Source organism: Bufo bufo, chromosome 1 (genome assembly GCF_905171765.1).
Source record: "Bufo bufo chromosome 1, aBufBuf1.1, whole genome shotgun sequence".
NCBI lineage: Eukaryota > Metazoa > Chordata > Amphibia > Anura > Bufonidae > Bufo > Bufo bufo.
In genome coordinates this window covers 463961717-463981555 of record NC_053389.1, presented here as the reverse complement: position 1 = coordinate 463981555, position 19839 = coordinate 463961717, and the positions used below count along the sequence as shown (strand labels likewise).

The 19839-nt window shown below is 43.0% G+C and overlaps 1 protein-coding gene across 1 annotated transcript in view; it reads left to right on the top strand.

The window, feature by feature from the left end:
• LOC120979732 (solute carrier family 23 member 1-like) overlaps positions 1-19839 on the top strand; it is a 652539-nt gene that overhangs the window by 588812 nt on the left and 43888 nt on the right. Inside the window, exon 11 of the mRNA XM_040408688.1 lies at positions 6579-6674. Within this exon, the coding sequence (XP_040264622.1) occupies positions 6579-6598 (20 nt within the window). The 3' untranslated portion in view covers positions 6599-6674. The remainder of the gene's footprint in view (positions 1-6578; positions 6675-19839) is intronic.

Here is a 19839-nt window from a genome sequence, read left to right as displayed (position 1 = left end):
GTCTCGCTTTTCAGTGAGGGTGAGCTTAGTGAGGGTAGTCAGCAGCTACAGGCCAGCACAAGCTGAAGGAGAGGTGAATTGCGGTCAGGGTGTCAACACATAGAGAGTCACCATAAAGTGGCCATGGAAAACTGTGGCTCTATTGTAGTGGTACAGCCTGACACTGCAACCACTGCATCTCCCAGTGTCCCACACACCTTGTCCAGCAGTCAGGGCTCCTCAACCTCAGCAGAAGGAATCTGTCATTCCTCCACTTCGTCTACTGCTCCTGATGCTCCTCCTCCTCCTCATTATCAAAAGTTTTGCCAGCAATCTATCACCGAGACGATTGAAAAGATAAAACCGTATTAGTGCACTTATCCAACGGTGAAAAAGCTGAACATGTTTTTAGCCAAGTTGCTGGTACCACAGTCCTTCCCTTTTATATATTGCGTACTCTGAAGATTTTTGAGAACTGAAAAAAAGATGTACCAGCCCTGCACATGTATGTTAACCACTTCCCATCTGGGCCCTTTGCCCCCTTCCTGACCAGGCCAAATTTTGCAAAACTGACATATCTCACTTTATGTGGTAATAACTTTGGAACACCTTTATTTATCCAAGTCATTCAGAGATTGTTTTCTCGTGACACATTGTACTTCATGATAGTCATAAATTTGAGTCAAAATATTTCACCTTTATTTATGAAAAAATCCCAAATTTACCCAAAAATTTGAAAAATTCGCAATTTTCTAAATTTCAATTTCTCTGCTTTCAAAACAGAAAGTGATACCTCATAAAATAGTTATTATTTAACATTTCCCATATGTCTACTTTATGTTGGCATCATTTTGGAAATGTCATTTTATTTTTTTAGGACGTTAGAAGGCTTAGAAGTTTAGAAGCAATTCTTCAAATTTGTAAGAAAATTGCCAAAACCCACTTTATAAGGACCAGTTCAGGTCTGAAGTCACTTTGTGGGGCCTACATAGTGGATACCCCCATAAATGACCCCATTGTAGAAACTACACCCCTCAAGGTATTCAAAACCGATTTTACAAACTTTGTTAACCCTTTAGGCGTTCCACAAGAATTAAAGGAAAATGGAGATCAAATTTTTAAATTTCACTTTTTTGGCAGATTTTCCATTTTAATCAATTGTTTTCTTTAACACATCGATGGTTAACAGCCAAACAAAACTCAATATTTATTACCCAGATTCTGCGGTTTACAGAAACACCCCACATGTGGTCGTAAACTGCTGTATGGGCACACGGCAGGGCGCAGAAGGAAAGGAACTCCACATGGTTTTTAGATGCCATTTCCCATTTGAAGCCCCCTGATGCACCCTTACAGTAGAAAATCCCAAGAAGTGACCCCATTTTGGAAACTAGGGGATAAGGTGCCAGTTTTATTAGTACTATTTTTGGGTACATATGATTTTTTGATCATTCATTATAACACTTTATGGGGCAAGGTGACCAAAAAATTGGTTGTTTTAGCACAGTTTCTATTTATTTATTTTTACAGCGTTCACCTGAGGGGTTCAGTCAAGTGACATTTTTATAGAGCAGATTGTTACGGACGTGGCGATACCTAATATGTATACTTTTTCTCATTTATTAAAGTTTTACACAATAATAGCATTTTTGAAACCAAAAAATTATGTTTTAATGTGTCCATGTTCTGAGAGCTATAGTTTTTTTATTTTTTGAGAGATTTTCTTATGTAGGGGCTCATTTTTTGCGGGATGAGGTGACGGTTTTATTGGTACTATTTTGTGGGACATACGCGTTTTTGATCACTTGGTGTTGCACCTTTTGTGATGCAAGGTGACAAAAATTGCTTGTTTTGACACAGTTTTTCTTATTTATTTTTTACGGTGTTCACCCGAGGGGTTAGGTCATGTGATATTTTTATAGAGCTGGTTTTTACGGACGCGGCAATACCTAATATGTATACTTTTTTTTATTTGTTTCACTTTAACACAATAATAGCATTTTTGAAACCAAAAAAATGATGTTTTAGTGTCTCCATGTTCTAAGAGCTATAGTTTTTTTATTTTTTGAGAGATTTTCTTATGTAGGGGCTCATTTTTTGCGGGATGAGGTGACGGTTTTATTGGTACCATTTTGTGGGACATACGCGTTTTTGATCACTTGGTGTTGCACCTTTTGTGATGCAAGGTGACAAAAATTGCTTGTTTTGACACAGTTTTTTTTATTTATTTTTTACGGTGTTCACCCGAGGGGTTAGGTCATGTGATATTTTTATAGAGCTGGTTTTTACGGATGCGGCAATACTAAATATGTCTATTTTATTTTATTTTTTCTATTTTTTTTTTTTTTTTTTTATTCCTTACTTGGGATTTTTTTTGTTTTTACATGTGAACCTTTTTTTTATTTTATTTTTTCAACACTTTATTTTATTTTTATTTTATTTTACACTTTTCGTCCCCCATAAGGTCATACAAGACCTCTGGGGGACATTTACTTCACTTTTTTTTTTTTTTTTCACTGTTGATTTCTCCTGTAACTGGGGCTGACATAGTAGCCCCAGTTACAGGACAAATGCACCCCTATAGAGGCTGTACAGCAGCAATCCTGCGCTGTACAGCCTCACAGCAGGGCTGATCGAGGTCTCTGAGAGACCTCACACAGCCCCTGCACTCTCCGGTCCCGGCGGTCACATGACCGCCGGGCCGGAACAGGAAGCGCACAGCGCTTCCTGCTCTGCAGACACAGCGCTCGGTGAGCGCTGTGTCTGCAGCGATCGTGAAGGCAGGGACACCTGGGCACTGTCCCTGCCTTATCTCTGGGTTGCCCTGCTGTCACTGACAGCGGGCAACCCGATCAGCAGCTGCACGATTAGCGTGCAGCTGCTATTTCTGACAGGACGTTTTAAAACGTGCTGTCAGAAATAGACGTCCACCCATAGGACGTTTATATCCTATGGGCGGACGTGAGGCGGTTAAGCAGAAAGTTAGCCAGCCCTTGAGCCTGTCAGTGTCTGGTACAGTGCATGCCATCACTAATGTGTGGAGCTATAACTATGATCAAAAGGACAATATATCTCCTTTAAAGCCCACTGGATAAATGTGGTTTCATCCCAAGCATGCCAGCAACATGACCAGGTGATGGCAATGCCACCTCCATGTTGTAATCGTGGGATTTTTGCGCCAATGTCCTCCCCTGCCTCCTCATCCTCCACCTTGTCTTCAGCATCCACTGTATGCACAGTTCAGAATGGACCACCAGCATACCTTCTATCTGCACCTGGTCAACCTGGGCGAACAAAGTAAAACCGGGGAGGAATTGCTCCATGTCACCAACCATGAAATTGAATACTGGCTGTCTCCACACCAACTGCAGATAGGAACAATGGTCACCGATAACAGGAAGAACATTCTGTCTAGGGAGGGCTGAGCAATGCACCCTGCATGGTGCATATCTTTAACATTGTTGTCACCTGCTTCCTGAAGTCTTCCACCCAACTGCAAGACATCTTAAAAATGTCAAGAAAACAGTGTATGCACTTCATTTAGTCTTACCGTGCACAATACGCCCTTCTTGAGCTGCAAAACCAGAATGGTGTTCCCTTACATTGCCTTATATGTGACATTTCCACACGCTGGAACTCCACACTCCCCATGTTGGATCAACTGTATGAGCAGAGGAAACCTATGACCGATTTCTTGATGATGTAGGCAAAGTTGACTACTCCCTGGTGTAACTTTGACATTATACAGTGGCAGCTCATGTAAGACACCTGCTATTTGCTCAGGCCCTTTGAGGTAGCCACTTTCAGTTGCCAGGACTGCAAAATGAATGATGCCATTCCACGCCTTTATGTCCTGGAGGCAATGCTGATAAATCTGACTGGAGAGCGGACAGAAGATTTGGTGCCTACATTTCATGTCCACCTGAGCCCTATGGAGGCTGAACTGGCACAGAAGGAGGAGGATATAAACAATCAGGAATTCTATACAGAACTAGGTGGTTTATCTGTCTAAGTGACAGAAGGAGCAGGAGCACGAGGAGCTAGAGGGTGATGACAAAGATGACGCAGATGACCCCGACAGATCGTGGCAGTATGCAGTGGAGATGGAGGCAGGGATTTCCTTGCAGTCCCTGTGAAAATATCTAGATGCATGCTGAGTTGCATGTTGCATGTTGCATTATCACCATTCGGCAGAAGAATAGGATGACTACTGGCTCTCCACAATGTTAGACCCTTGCCACTGGTTTATAATTGGGGCCTTTTTTATACCTTTTGAGAGAGATAAAAAAAAGTCAACTACTATCGAGACATCCTTTGTAGTCAGGTTGGTTGCTTCCTACACGTGCTATTGCCTATCCTCATGAAGGTCTAACAGGTGGGACCCTCTGAGCTTATGCACCACTGCAGTGACTCCTGGAAGGGGGATGGGGGGGGCATAAGCAGGACCAGTTCAATCAGCAGCAAATACATTCTTGAGTCTCTATTGAGCACTGTTCTTCACCCACCTACTAAAGAAACCACCCAGCAGCAATAAACAGAGCAGAACCTGAACCAGCAGGTGGTGGCATACTTGGAGTGCACTCTGTCACCTCAGATCCAAGATACCCTGGACTACTGGGCAGCCAAACATAATTTGTGGCCGCAACTCATGCCCAGCCAGTAGTGTGACATCATAGTGAGTGTTTTGTGTGGCTGATGGCACAATTACCCCAAAGAGAATTCGCCTTTCAACACAAAATGTTTAGAGACTAACCTTTATAAAGATGAATCAGGCCTGGATCAACCAGAATTTCCAGACACAGGTGCCTGATACAACAGTCTAAATCATTCTGGCAGTAATGATCTGACTATAGTGTGCTGCCACATCGGAACATTGTGAAAAATTGCCCCCTTACTTCTGCCCATGTGCTGCTGCCATTATTCTGATGTTGTCACCCGTCTGATTCCACACGCCTGCTGCCTCTACTGACATCTGCCCCTAATGTTACTGCCACTGCTATTGCCCCCCTTCCCACTCTGCTCCGGGGCCACTATTGGGACTCTTCTTTCTGTTGCTGCCCTTACCACTCTGTTCCGACGACACTATTGTGAATCTTCATGATTTTTCCACCCTCACCAGTCTGTTAAAGGGCCACTAGTGTCCCTGTTTGGTTAAGTTGATATCACCGTCTATTCTTCCGTTCTTCTGATCCATCAGAAGTACAGAAAAGTCCAAAACACAGAAGACATACACATATTGCCATCACATGTTATGTCTGTTTTGGACCCACTTCTTTTTTTGCCTTACCAGTACTGATTAAATACTTATGCAAACAACTGACCAAATACTGACCATGTGATAGAGGCCATTAAAGTCCTGCATGCAGGACTTATTTTCCATCTGAATAAAGCCGATTACAGAGTCAAATGGACAAAACTCATGCAAACTGAGCATCAGGCCTCTATCACACTCAGTATTTTGCATCAGGATTTGATCATGATTTGGAAGCCAAAAGCCAAAACACAGAAGACATTCAAATATTTCCATAACTTGTTATCTCTGTTTTGGACCCACTCCTGTATTTGTCTTACCAATACTGGTCAAACGCTGACCAAATGCTGACAGTTTGAAGGCAGATGTTCAAACTACAGTATCCACTTTTTTGGGTTGTTCTTCTGACTGATCAGAAAAACAAGCAATGATGTGAATTGCTGACCCCCACTGTCATGGGGCCACTATTTGAATCTTGGACCACTGCATGATTGAGTCCACGACGATTAATTATTTGGTCAGTTATTTCTATCACTTATTGTGAGCCAAATTCAGGAACCGAGCCTACTCTCTGATTAGGTATCATCAATAGATCTGCATCTGTTCTGCGGTTTTGACCCACACCTGCTTTGGGCTGACACTAACTGATGAGAATAACTACCCAAATAAGTGAAGTGTGAACTAAGCCTAATAGTGACTCACAGCCATTCTACTGCTAACAGAAGAGATTCAAACGCATATGTTTGTACTGTCACAACATGGATTAATAGAGCCTTTTTTTTCTCCACTACTTTATTGGGGCTGCCTCCATGTTCTTATTCCACTAAAGATTCACTGGGACACGTGCAGGGGCGTGTAGCTTTTTTTTTTTTTTTTTGTTAGGTGTTAGCTAGGAATGTTGTTGGCCTGCACAATGATGCCCACATCCATATATGTGACTTGCCTGTCATTCATTTAGTTTAGATTTTTATTAATGGTAACAGCATTGTGAGGTTGGATTTTTATCTTTAGGTTTTTCATGCCGTTTTTTAAGCCAACCCCAGATGTGGATCATGAAAATATAGTAAGTATAAAATGACAGATACTATTTCACAATTTTTTTAATCAATTCTTGGTTTTGGCTTCAAAAAATGTATCTTAAAATCTGAGCTTGGAAACCCAGCGTAATACTACAAGTGTCAAAGGAAGATCCTACATAACATGTCTCACCTGTCTGTACCCTAATGTTTGGAGACTGAATTTTAACTTAAAAAACAGATATGCACACTAGACATCTGTTGCCAAAACTATCAGAGAATTATAATAAATAAAATAAATAAATGGTATCTCTTTGTCTTTCTTATTTAAGGAGTAAAGGAACTTGACTAAACCATTACTGTGCTTCTCACAACAAAAATGTTTGTTGGAGGATTCTTAGGATGTCTTCTCGATAACACTATTCCAGGTAAGCTATGAATGTATCTGTGAAAGAATTGCTTTCTGTTGCGACGCTGTTTCCATAATCATGTTACTTATGTAAACCATATGTGCATCGGAGATGAAACTTTAAAGAATATAATTTTTAGAAGTGGTTGCACATGTCTACTTTTTGGCAAACTCAGAACATAAGTACAGCTCCGACACCTTGTGCAGTGCAGCCATATACTTCAAATCAGAATCTAATAAATATGTATACAAAAATTGATATGATTTAGGTTTGAACTTTCTAATATCCTTTTAAGCCAATGCAAACTAGAAAAACCACTAATCCTCCCTAGAGGTAAGCCAATTTCTTTAAAAAAAATCCATTTGTGGCTCAATCGATTCTACCGAAATTAGAAGTGCTCTAATAGGCCCAAATATTGACATAGGACACTCTGAGGTTTCCTAGGACTTTATATCTTGTTCTTTTTCTCTTTTCTTTCATTTTTTAACAAATGTTTGCTCTTTCTACCTCCATTCTCTCCTAATTTAAGCTCTTTAATGCAACAACATCAATAAGAAATAATGTCAAATAATGTCAGAGTCACACTGACATATATAGCTATGGGTAAATGTATGGCTTAGGCTACTTTCACACTAGCGTTCGGGGCTCCGCTTGTGAGCTCCGTTTGAAGGGGCTCACAAGCGGCCCGAACGCATCCGTACTGCCCTAATGCATTCGGAGTGGACGCGGATCCGCTCAGAATGCATCAGTCTGGCAGCGTTCAGCCTCCGCTCCGTTCAGCCTGGCCGTGAGGAGGCAAACGGATCCGTCCAGACTTACAATGTAAGTCAATGGGGACGGATCTGTCTGAAGATGACACAATATGGCTCAATTTTCAAACGGATCCGTCCCCATTGACTTTCAATGTAAAGTCTGGACGGATCCGTCTGAACAACTTTCACACTTAGAATTTTTTCTAAACTATAATGCAGACGGATCCGTTCTGAACGGATCCAAACGTCTGCATTATAGGAGCGGATCCATCTGTGCAGACAAAAGACGGATCCGCTCTGAACGCTAGTGTGAAAGTAGCCTTATGTTGTTAACAAACAGCCTGTTTAAAAACACTGCACTGTTGCATTTGTTATGCATTAGATGAGCAAAGTTTTGAAAAATTAGATTCGGCAATTTTGCTGAAGTTAGCCAAGAAATTCAGTTTGTTACAAATTAATTTGTCATGAATTGTTATAGATCAGGTATACCCAGGCTACTCTGCCTTAGGGTATGGCCATACGGAGTAGCTTTGCTGCGGGCGGGTTGTAGCCATCCTGCTATGAAGAACCACATGGCCAATTAGCCCACAGCTGCCTTTCATTTAATAATGAGACCGTAACTGTATACAGTAGTCCTTCTTGTTAATGGGGTTTGGCTGGTTAGGTGGGGGAACAATATGCATATTATTGCTGTTCTTGCCTGCAATCTCCTGCAGGTTATTTGTCTGTGAACACAGAATATTAATCATCTCTGGCATGCCCAGTTCCCCAACTCCAGCCCTCATCTAATGTTGATGAGAATATGTCATCAGGAATATCCAGCTCCTCCTTCATCTGCATCTTGCTGACTTGGAGGACATGGAGACCAAGAAGGATGATTTGGAAGAAGTAAAGACAGCAAAAGATGAGGAGGTCATAATTAAGACCTGTCCCCCCTAAGGGGTGCAGACTGGATGATATTGGTTGGCAAGCTGGCACTGGAATAATAAAGGCTTCCATTTTATTGGTATTGAATTACATATATGGCTGATGTAGGATTAAGTAAATGTAGGAATAAATAAATAACTAACACAGCATACGTCTTCCTGCACTCTCCCTGCATGGTCGCTGCACTCTCTCTCTCTCCAATATTCTTTTATTAATCATTTTCGTCAACACTGTCTGTAGCGTATGAGCACTTTGCATATGTCTCCCTATGCTCAGCTCACAGGACAATGGTGGAGACCACGCAGGAGGAGGGTTTTATAGGGCTGTGACATCATAGGGGATGGCTATCTGTGGATTGGCTGGCTGCAAGGCATTATGTGTGTTCTCACATTACCAAGCTTCTTACTTTCACTTTGTAACATGTGCATCTGCCATTTTAGGAAAAACTGATTAGTTACCATGAAGAGCAAGAAAATTTGATTCATTGCAAATCAAATTTTTCCTAAATTTCTGACCGAATTCCACTTAGAATGCTTTTCTTCAGTGAACACTACTTTTTAGAACAAAATAATTTTTTATTAGAATTTTCAAAGAAATTTCAATATAACATACAGAAAATTGAATGTTTCACACGTAATATTACTTCATATCACATGAGGTGGGAACACATAATCTATATTTCAAATATAATTGATGATGCATGTATCAGAATAAATTGCAGTAAAATAAAAAAAACATATACACAAATGTGCCTTCTTAAATCTTTGTTAACTTTAACATTAAATGAATAAAGAAAAGTGAATCTTTATTACATATACATTGAGAACATATCTTTAATTACATGTATCACTAATCTTTTCTGGCAATACTAAATTGGTTTTATGCATTACAATCTTTATTATATTTATGTTTCTCTTATGTTGTCTGACTTTTCGGTTGACCGGCTCCTTTCACACATCCGACTTCCTCCTTACTTAGGGAAGTACTTTAGCCATGCTTCCAATTTTTGTTGCATAATGGTATACCTGTCCATACATATTGCATACGATTTTTCATTGATACAGCTTCTTGACACCATCTCTATTATATTTTTTGTAATTGGTATTGTTTCTGTTTTCCAGTTTTTTGCTATCAACGTTCTGTATGCAATAAAGATGTGTATTAAGGGGAACTGCACTGATGAATCCATAGAGTCTATTCCCAGATTCAGCAATACCAGTTCTGGGGTGATAGTAAGGGTTTTACCTGTGATCATATTAACTAGTATACCTATATCACCTTTTAATTTCGTCAGTTTCGGGCAAGACCAAAAGACATGGAACAAAGTTCCCCTTTGATTACTGTTTCTCCAACATGTGTCTAAGCATGTGTCAGAAAAGAAATGTAATCTTGCAGTGGTGTGATACCATCTACATAGTGTTTTAAATAATTGTTCTCTATGGTTAGTGCAAATTGTTGCTTTTTTAAACAGTTTCAATGCTGTGTTCCATTTATTTAAGCGTATGTTTTTATTAAGGTCTAATTCCCATTTTTTATGGTAGGGCATAAGTTCTTGAGTTGAGTCGTTGTTTAGTATATCGTATATTGGTTTAAAGTCATGCATTAACGAGGGTAGATGCCGATCTGTATTTACACACACAAATGGTAGTGTGGGATGAAAAAGTAGCTTGTTCTGCACAGTTGTTCAAAATGTTCAAAAATAATGCCTTAATAGGGACAGATGCCTGCCCATGTCAATACGCACACATACTAATATTGAAAGAAACAGTTGCTTGTTCTGAACATGCGTAAAAAAAAGTCTACCTTTTTTGAGACCAGCAGCAGTACAGTGTGAATGTGAAAATGGTATGTTACAGTGGCATGTTACAGCACTAGTAGCAGCAGCAGTAGTAGCACAACATGGAACAGATGTTCTACAGGCTGTAGAATAAATGTTTCTGTGGATGTGTATTGGTAATAGTAGAAGTGAAGACTAGGTAGAAGTAAGGGTAGTGGCAGCAGTGTTGGGAGCGCGAATAATCGAATAGCAAATTTTTCTTGCGAATATCGGCACTTCGATAATTTGCGAATATTTAGAATATATTGATATACAGTACAGACCAAAAGTTTGGACACACCTTCTCATTCAAAGAGTTTTCTTTATTTTCATGACTATGAAAATTGTAGATTCACACTGAAGGCATCAAAACTATGAATTAACACATGTGGAATTATATACATAACAAACAAGTGTGAAACAACTGAAAATATGTCATATTCTAGGTTCTTCAAAGTAGCCACCTTTTGCTTTGATTACTGCTTTGCACACTCTTGGCATTCTCTTGATGAGCTTCAAGAGGTAGTCCCCTGAAATGGTTTTCACTTCACAGGTGTGCCCTGTCAGGTTTAATAAGTGGGATTTCTTGCCTTATAAATGGGGTTGGGACCATCAGTGGCGTTGAGGAGAAGTCAGGTGGATACACAGCTGATAGTCCTACTGAATAGACTGTTAGAATTTGTATTATGGCAAGAAAAAAGCAGCTAAGTAAAGAAAAACGAGTGGCCATCATTACTTTAAGAAATGAAGGTCAGTCAGTCAGCCGAAAAATTGGGAAAACGTTGAAAGTAAGGGTTATTTGACCATGAAGGAGAGTGATGGGGTGCTGCGCCAGATGACCTGGCCTCCACAGTCACCGGACCTGAACCCAATCGAGATGGTTTGGGGTGAGCTGGACCGCAGAGTGAAGGCAAAATGGCCAACAAGTGCTAAGCATCTCTGGGAACTCCTTCAAGACTGTTGGAAGACCATTTCAGGGGACTACCTCTTGAAGCTCACCAAGAGAATGCCAAGAGTGTGCAAAGCAGTAATCAAAGCAAAAGGTGGCTACTTTGAAGAACCTAAATATGACATATTTTCAGTTGTTTCACACTTGTTTGTTATGTATATAATTCCACATGTGTTAATTCATAGTTTTGATGCCTTCATAGTCATGAAAATAAAGAAAACTCTTTGAATAAGAAGGTGTGTCCAAACTTTTGGTCTGTACTGTATATTTCCACAAATAGAGATAAATAAGCGGCACTCACCATTCGATGCAAATATTTCTTATACTGGGTACAGAGAGGGGGATAACAAAAGCAGTGCAATCACAAGAACATGGCGACGACCGTTTCGCGTATCACCGCTTTATCTGGCCAATACTGTCAACCCTTTGACGCAAATGACATAATCTTTTATGCGCATGATGTTGGCGTAGACCGTCACATAACATTGCAAATGTAGGTTACGTCAGCATCAAGGGTTATACATCAATGCTACAAAATAAGATATCCATGAAACATTAAAAACAACAGCAGACAACATACATAGAATATTGAGACATCACAGAAAGACACTCATATCGAGTTTTTCATTCAGTCCCAGAGGGCCCGTGGCATTAGAACGTAAGATCCATCTACCTTCTTTTCTTAGTAGTTCCCGTCCTCTATCGCCCCCTCTCGGAGGATTCTGAACAACCTCTAAGCTTGCAAATCTGAGGACTGAGCTATCTCCATTATGTGCAGACTGTATATGTTCTATAAGGACACCCCTATCAGTGGTAATAGAACATATATGTTCGCGGATGCGTTCAAAGAGGCATCGGACCGCCTTACCGATGTAGAATCTACCACAACTGCACAAGATTAGGTACACTACATATTTGCTCCTACATGTAATTAGTGTGTTCACTTTGTGATTGATACCTCCGAAAGATATGTGAGACCACTGGGGATTATACCTGCAAAAAGAGCAGCTGCCACATCTTCTATTGCCTTTTGGCGACCACCCATCCAGCCAAGTGCGGTTTTTTGTTTCTTTAAAATGGCTGCGGACCAATTTGTCATATTTCTCTCACCCAGCATGGGTATATGTAAAAAGACACCCCAAAACACATTGCCCAACTTCTCCTTAGTACGGCGATACCACATGTGTGACACTTTTTTGCAGCCTAGGTGGGCAAAGGGGCCCACATTCCAAAGAGCACCTTTAGGATTTCACAGGGCATTTTTTACACATTTTGATTTCAAACTACTTCTCACGCATTAGGGCCCCTAAAATGCCAGGGCAGTATAACTACCCCACAAGTGACCCCATTTTGGAAAGAAGACACCCCAAGGTATTTCGTGATGGGCATAGTGAGTTCATGGAAGTTTTTATTTTTTGTCACAAGTTAGTGGAATATAAGACTTTGTAAGAAAAAAATAAAATAAAAAAATCATCATTTTCCGCTAACTTGTGACAAAAAATAAAATATTCTAGGAACTCGCCATGCCCCTCACGGAATACCTTCGGGTGTCTTCTTTTCAAAATGGGGTCACTTGTGGGGTATTTATACTGCCCTGGCATTTTAGGGGACCTAATGCGTGAGAAGTAGTTTGAAATCAAAATGTGTAAAAAATGCCCTGTGAAATCCTAAAGGTGCTCTTTGGAATGTGGGCCCCTTTGCCCACCTAGGCTGCAAAAAAGTGTCACACATGTGGTATCGCCGTACTCAGGAGAAGTTGGGCAATGTGTTTTGTATTTTTTTATACAAAGTTGGCATTTGCCGAGATATTTATCTCACCCAGCATGGGTATATGCAAAATGAAACTCCAAAACACATTGCCCAACTTCTCCTGAGTACGGCGATACCACATGTGTGACACTTTTTGGCAGCCTAGATGCGCAAAGGGGCCCAAATTCCTTTTAGGAGGGCATTTTTAGACATTTGGATCCCAGACTTCTTCTCACGCATTAGGGCCCCTAAAATGCCAGGGCAGTATAAATACCCCACATGTGACCCCATTTTGGAAAGAAAACACCCCAAGGTATTCAATGAGGGGCATGGCGAGTTCATAGAAGATTTTTTTTTTGGCACAAGTTAGTGGAAATTGATTTATTTTATTTTTTTCTCACAAAGTCTCCCTTTCCGCTAACTGGGGACAAAAAGTTCAATCTTTCATGGACTCAATATGCCCCCCAGCGAATACCTTGGGGTGTCTTCTTTCCGAAATTGGGTCACATGTGGGGTATTTATACTGCCCTGGCATTTTAGGGGCCCTAAAGCATGAGTAGAAGTCTTGAATTTAATTGTCTAAAAAAATTTAGGCATTTGGATTCCGTGAGGGATATGGTGAGTTCATGTGAGATTTTATTTTTTGTCATAAGTTAGTGGAATATGAGACTTTGTAAGAAAAAATAAAATAAAAAATCAATTTCCGCTAACTTGTGCCAAACAAATGTCTGAATGGAGCCTTACAGGGGGGTGATCAATGACAGGGGGGTGATCAGGGAGTCTATATGGGGTGATCACGACCCTGTCATTGATCACCCCCCTGTAAGGCTCCATTCAGACGTCCATATGTGTTTTGCAGATACGCATTGTCAGTGTTTTGCGGATACACGGATCCGCGGATCCGCAAAACACATACGGACGTCTGAATGGAGCCTTACAGGGGGGTGATCAATGACGGGGGGGGGGTGATCACCCCATATAGACTCCCTGATCGCCCTCTCTCATTGATAACCCCCTTGTAAGGCTCCATTCAGAGTCCGTATGTGTTTTGCGGATCCACGGATCCATGGATCGGATCCGCAAAACACATCCGGACGTCTGAATGGAGCCTTACAGGGGGGTGATCAATCACAGGGGGGTGATCAGGGAGTCTATATGGGGTGATCACACCCCCTGTAAGGCTCCATTCAGACGTCTGTATGTGTTTTGCGGATCCGATCCATGGATCCGTGGATCCGCAAAACACATACGGACCTCTGAATGGAGCCTTACAGGGGGTTGATCAATAACAGGGGGGTGATCAGGGAGTCTATGTGGGGTGATCACCCCCCTGTCATTGATCACCCCCCTGTAAGGCTCCATTCAGACTTCCGTATGTGTTTTGCGGATCCGATCTATGGATCCGGGGATCCGTAAAACACATACGGACGTCTGAATGGAGCCTTACAGGGGGGTGATCAATGACAGGGGGGTGATCAATGACAGGGGGTGATCAGGGAGTCTATATGGGGTGATCACCCCCCTGTCATTGATCACCCCCCTGTAAGGCTCCATTCAGACGTCCGTATGTGTTTTGCGGATCCGATCCATGGATCCGTGGATCCGTAAAACACATACAGACGTCAGAATGGAGCCTTACACGGGGGGTGATCAATGACAGGGGGGTGATCAATGACAGGGGGGTGATCAAGGAGTCTATATGGGGTGATCAGAGGTTAATAAGGGGTTAATAAGTTACAGGGGGGGGTGTAGTGTAGTGTGGTGCTTGGTGCTACTTATTACAGAGCTGCCTGTGTCCTCTGGTGGTCGATCCAAGCAAAAGGGACCACCAGAGGACCAGGTAGCAGGTATATTAGACGCTGTTATCAAAACAGCGTCTAATATACCTGTTAGAGGTTAAAAAAATTGCATCTACAGCCTGCCAGCGAACGATCGCCGCTGGCAGGCTGTAGATCCACTCGCTTACCTGCAGTTCCTGTGAACGCGCACGCCTGTGTGCGCGCGTTCACAGGAAATCTCGCGTCTCGCAAGATGACGCGTGGATGCGTGACTCTGCCTGAGTGAGCCGCCTCCGGAACGCAATCCTGCGTTAGGCGGTCCAGAGGCGGTTAAAGACCTCACTTTTGTCTGTATTTTCTAGAATTTCCATCACTGCTAGAATGCCTCTGTCCTGTGGGATACGCATATAGAGACCTTCCACATCCAGGGACACTAAATGAAATTCCTCCTGCCACTGGAAGGAGTCCAGTGCCAGGAGGAGATCAGATGTGTCCCTGAGGTGTGAGGGTGCCATTTTTACTAGCGGTCTTAGTAACCAATCTATATACCTGGACAATGGTTCGGTCACTGACCCCACCCCAGAGACAATTGGTCTCCCAGGGGGGTGGGTCAGTGACTTGTGAATCTTCGGGAGGAAATACCATGTCGGTCTTGTCGGATACATCAGAAACTATTTTTCGGCTTTGTTTTTAGATAACATGTTCATATCGACATGTGGGGTATTTATACTGCCCTGGCATTTTAGGGGACCTAATGCGTGAGAAGTAGTTTGAAATCAAAATGTGTAAAAAATGCCCTGTGAAATCCTAAAGGTGCTCTTTGGAATGTGGGCCCCTTTGCCCACCTAGGCTGCAAAAAAGTGTCACACATGTGGTATCGCCGTACTCAGGAGAAGTTGGGCAATGTGTTTTGTATTTTTTTATACAAAGTTGGCATTTGCCGAGATATTTATCTCACCCAGCATGGGTATATGTAAAATGACACCCCAAAACACATTGCCCAACTTCTCCTGAGTACGGCGATACCACATGTGTGACACTTTTTGGCAGCCTAGATGCGCAAAGGGGCCCAAATTCCTTTTAGGAGGGCATTTTTAGACATTTGGATCCCAGACTTCTTCTCACGCTTTAGGGCCCCTAAAATGCCAGGGCAGTATAAAAACCCCACATGTGACCCCATTTTGGAAAGAAGACACCCCAAGGTATTTAATGAGGGGCATGGCGAGTTTATACAAGATTTTTTTTTTTGGCACAAGTTAGTGGAAATTGATTTATTTTATTTTTTTCTCACAAAGTCTCCCTTTCCGCTAACTGGGGACAAAAAGTTCAATCTTTCATGGACTCAATATGCCCCCCAGCGAATACCTTGGGGTGTCTTCTTTCCGAAATTGGGTCACATGTGGGGTATTTATACTGCCCTGGCATTTTAGGGGCCCTAAAGCATGAGTAGAAGTCTTGAATTTAATTGTCTAAAAAAATTTAGGCATTTGGATTCCGTGAGGGATATGGTGAGTTCATGTGAGATTTTATTTTTTGTCATAAGTTAGTGGAATATGAGACTTTGTAAGAAAAAATAAAATAAAAAATCAATTTCCGCTAACTTGTGCCAAACAAATGTCTGAATGGAGCCTTACAGGGGGGTGATCAATGACAGGGGGGTGATCAGGGAGTCTATATGGGGTGATCCCGACCCTGTCATTGATCACCCCCCTGTAAGGCTCCATTCAGACGTCCATATGTGTTTTGCAGATACGCGTTGTCAGTGTTTTGCGGATACACGGATCCGCGGATCCGCAAAACACATACGGACGTCTGAATGGAGCCTTACAGGGGGGTGATCAATGACGGGGGGGGGGGGATCACCCCATATAGACTCCCTGATCGCCCTCTCTCATTGATAACCCCCTTGTAAGGCTCCATTCAGAGTCCGTATGTGTTTTGCGGATCCACGGATCCATGGATCGGATCCGCAAAACACATCCGGACGTCTGAATGGAGCCTTACAGGGGGGTGATCAATCACAGGGGGGTGATCAGGGAGTCTATATGGGGTGATCACACCCCCTGTAAGGCTCCATTCAGACGTCTGTATGTGTTTTGCGGATCCGATCCATGGATCCGTGGATCCGCAAAACACATACGGACCTCTGAATGGAGCCTTACAGGGGGTTGATCAATAACAGGGGGGTGATCAGGGAGTCTATGTGGGGTGATCACCCCCCTGTCATTGATCACCCCCCTGTAAGGCTCCATTCAGACTTCCGTATGTGTTTTGCGGATCCGATCTATGGATCCGTGGATCCGTAAAACACATACGGACGTCTGAATGGAGCCTTACAGGGGGGTGATCAATGACAGGGGGGTGATCAGGGAGTCTATATGGGGTGATCACCCCCCTGTCATTGATCACCCCCCTGTAAGGCTCCATTCAGACGTCCGTATGTGTTTTGCGGATCCGATCCATGGATCCGTGGATCCGTAAAACACATACAGACGTCAGAATGGAGCCTTACAGGGGGGTGATCAATGACAGGGGGGTGATCAATGACAGGGGGGTGATCAAGGAGTCTATATGGGGTGATCAGAGGTTAATAAGGGGTTAATAAGTTACAGGGGGGGGTGTAGTGTGGTGCTTGGTGCTACTTATTACAGAGCTGCCTGTGTCCTCTGGTGGTCGATCCAAGCAAAAGGGACCACCAGAGGACCAGGTAGCAGGTATATTAGACGCTGTTATCAAAACAACGTCTAATATACCTGTTAGGGGTTAAAAAAATCGCATCTACAGCCTGCCAGCGAACGATCGCCGCTGGCAGGCTGTAGATCCACTCGCTTACCTGCAGTTCCTGTGAACGCGCACGCCTGTGTGCGCGCGTTCACAGGAAATCTCGCGTCTCGCAAGATGACGCGTAGATGCGTGACTCTGCCTGAGTGAGCCGCCTCCGGAACGCAATCCTGCGTTAGGCGGTCCAGAGGCGGTTAAAGACCTCACTTTTGTCTGTATTTTCAAGAATTTTCATCACTGCTAGAATGCCTCTGTCCTGTGGGATACGCGTATAGAGACCCTCTACATCCAGGGACACTAAATGAAATTCCTCCTGCCACTGGAAGGAGTCCAGTGCCAGGAGGAGATCAGATGTGTCCCTGAGGTGTGAGGGTGCCATTTTTACTAGCGGTCTTAGTAACCAATCTATATACCTGGACAATGGTTCGGTCACTGACCCCACCCCAGAGACAATTGGTCTCCCAGGGGGGTGGGTCAGTGACTTGTGAATCTTCGGGAGGAAATACCATGTCGGTCTTGTCGGATACATCAGAAACTATTTTTCGGCTTTGTTTTTAGATAACATGTTCATATCGACATATGTATGCAGAAAGCTCCTTAACAGCTTTTGTATTTTAAAAGTTGGATCACTCGGCAATTTTTCGTAAGTCAGAGTGTCATTCAGCTGTCTTTGAGCCTCTGCTACATAGTATTCTTTACTGAATAGCAATATGTTTCCCCCCTTGTCCGCCGGCTTCACAACAATGTCTTCTTGTGATTGTAACCATTTCAGTGCTTGCTCTTCTCCTCGAAAAATATTGTGGTTTGCTTGGGGATAAATCAAAGATTTAACCCCTTCGAGCACCTTTTGGTGAAAGACATCGATGCTGCTGCCGGCGGGCAGGGGGGGACAAAATGTGGAGGGGAGTCCACCAGTGAATTCCGGAATAACTCCCACCTCCAGAGCTGAATCAAGACTGGCTTCAGCCAACCATTCCAGACAGGAAATCTCTGTCTGATTAAAGTTGGCATGTGCAGAAGCCTAGAGGGCCAGTTACTGCGGGTCGTTCACCCTCTTTTTATTCGACATGACGCGAGGTTGAGGAATTATAAATTCTGGCTTTGAAAAGATCAATTTTAAAATATATCGGGTTGAAGCCCTTCACCAGACTGTAATTAAGGCCTCGATTGAGGACCTTCACACAGTCAGACGGTAGCTCCACTCCCGATAGATTTAACACTATGTTTTCCGTTTCCTCTAAAGTAATCTCCTCAGCTATCGTCGCCAGGATACTTGTTTGCGCTTGTATCCCTGTTTTCTCGGCCTGCTTCCTTTTGTTACGTTTCCCTCGCCCCCTTCTAATTCTCCTACTAAAGGGGACCCCTCATAAGTTAGTCCTGTAGACTCAAATGGACCGCAAATATTTTGGTCATCAGAAAAACTGGAATCTGAGTCTGAAGTCCAGAAATCGCTTCTCTTTCGTCTTGGATTGCGTTGTTTTCTCTGGGGCTTGTTACTTCAGTTAAAAAACCTTCCAGATTCATAATCAAGTTTGTCTTTTAGGAATTTATCTTGCTTTTTCTCCTTAATTTCACTCTGAATTACGGTCAATTTCTTGTCGAGACGTTTAAAGAAGCTGCTGGACTGACTTTCCAGTAAGCGGTTTTGGAGCACACTTTTAGCTTTTTCTAATTCCGTCTGAACCGTAGTGTATTCCTTTTCATTTCTTTGTAATATCATCTCCAAGATTTGGTTGGAAAAATCAAAATGCAGTTGTTGCCATTCAGAGGCAAAGGCTGTGTGTCACGGCTGAGGATGGGGGAAATCCTCAGCCGTGTGGAGCCAGGTGATGTTATGGCTGCTTGACCAAGAAGACAGGATTAGGGAGCAGGTCACCTCCTAAACCCATCTCTAACCTGACCCTGACTCCTAGCTACATGAGCCAACCTTGATGGTAGGAGGGCTCATGCTCCGGAACCTAGAAGTCCCTGCTAGCCCTTAAGATGGCCCTAAGCTAGGAGCTGAGTAAGACCACCCACTCCTCCAAAGCACGGAGGAGCAGGAGTCTTAACGGCCAAGCTGCTGGAAAAGGGGAAACATAAACAGCCTATGTATATGGCAGGTGCTGCACTAGTTCCAGCCACCTGCCACAGCCCTGCTGACTAGATCCGTGTGCAGGAAAGCTGAAGTCCACAAATAGCAGACAGACGTCAGCACAAACTCATCCACACACCGGAACCCAGATACATGGCAGCACTAAATAGTACAGGAAAACATAAACTATGACCACAGTGGTGGCTCTCACAGGCGGATGGAAAACACAGGAGGCTGCTTCAGCTAGCAAGACTGAAGCAACCTACTGAGCCCTGCTAGAGAGAGGGTCTATATAGGCCCAAGTGGCCACACCCAAGGGTTGGACACACCCAGTGACATCACACACACACTGGGAAG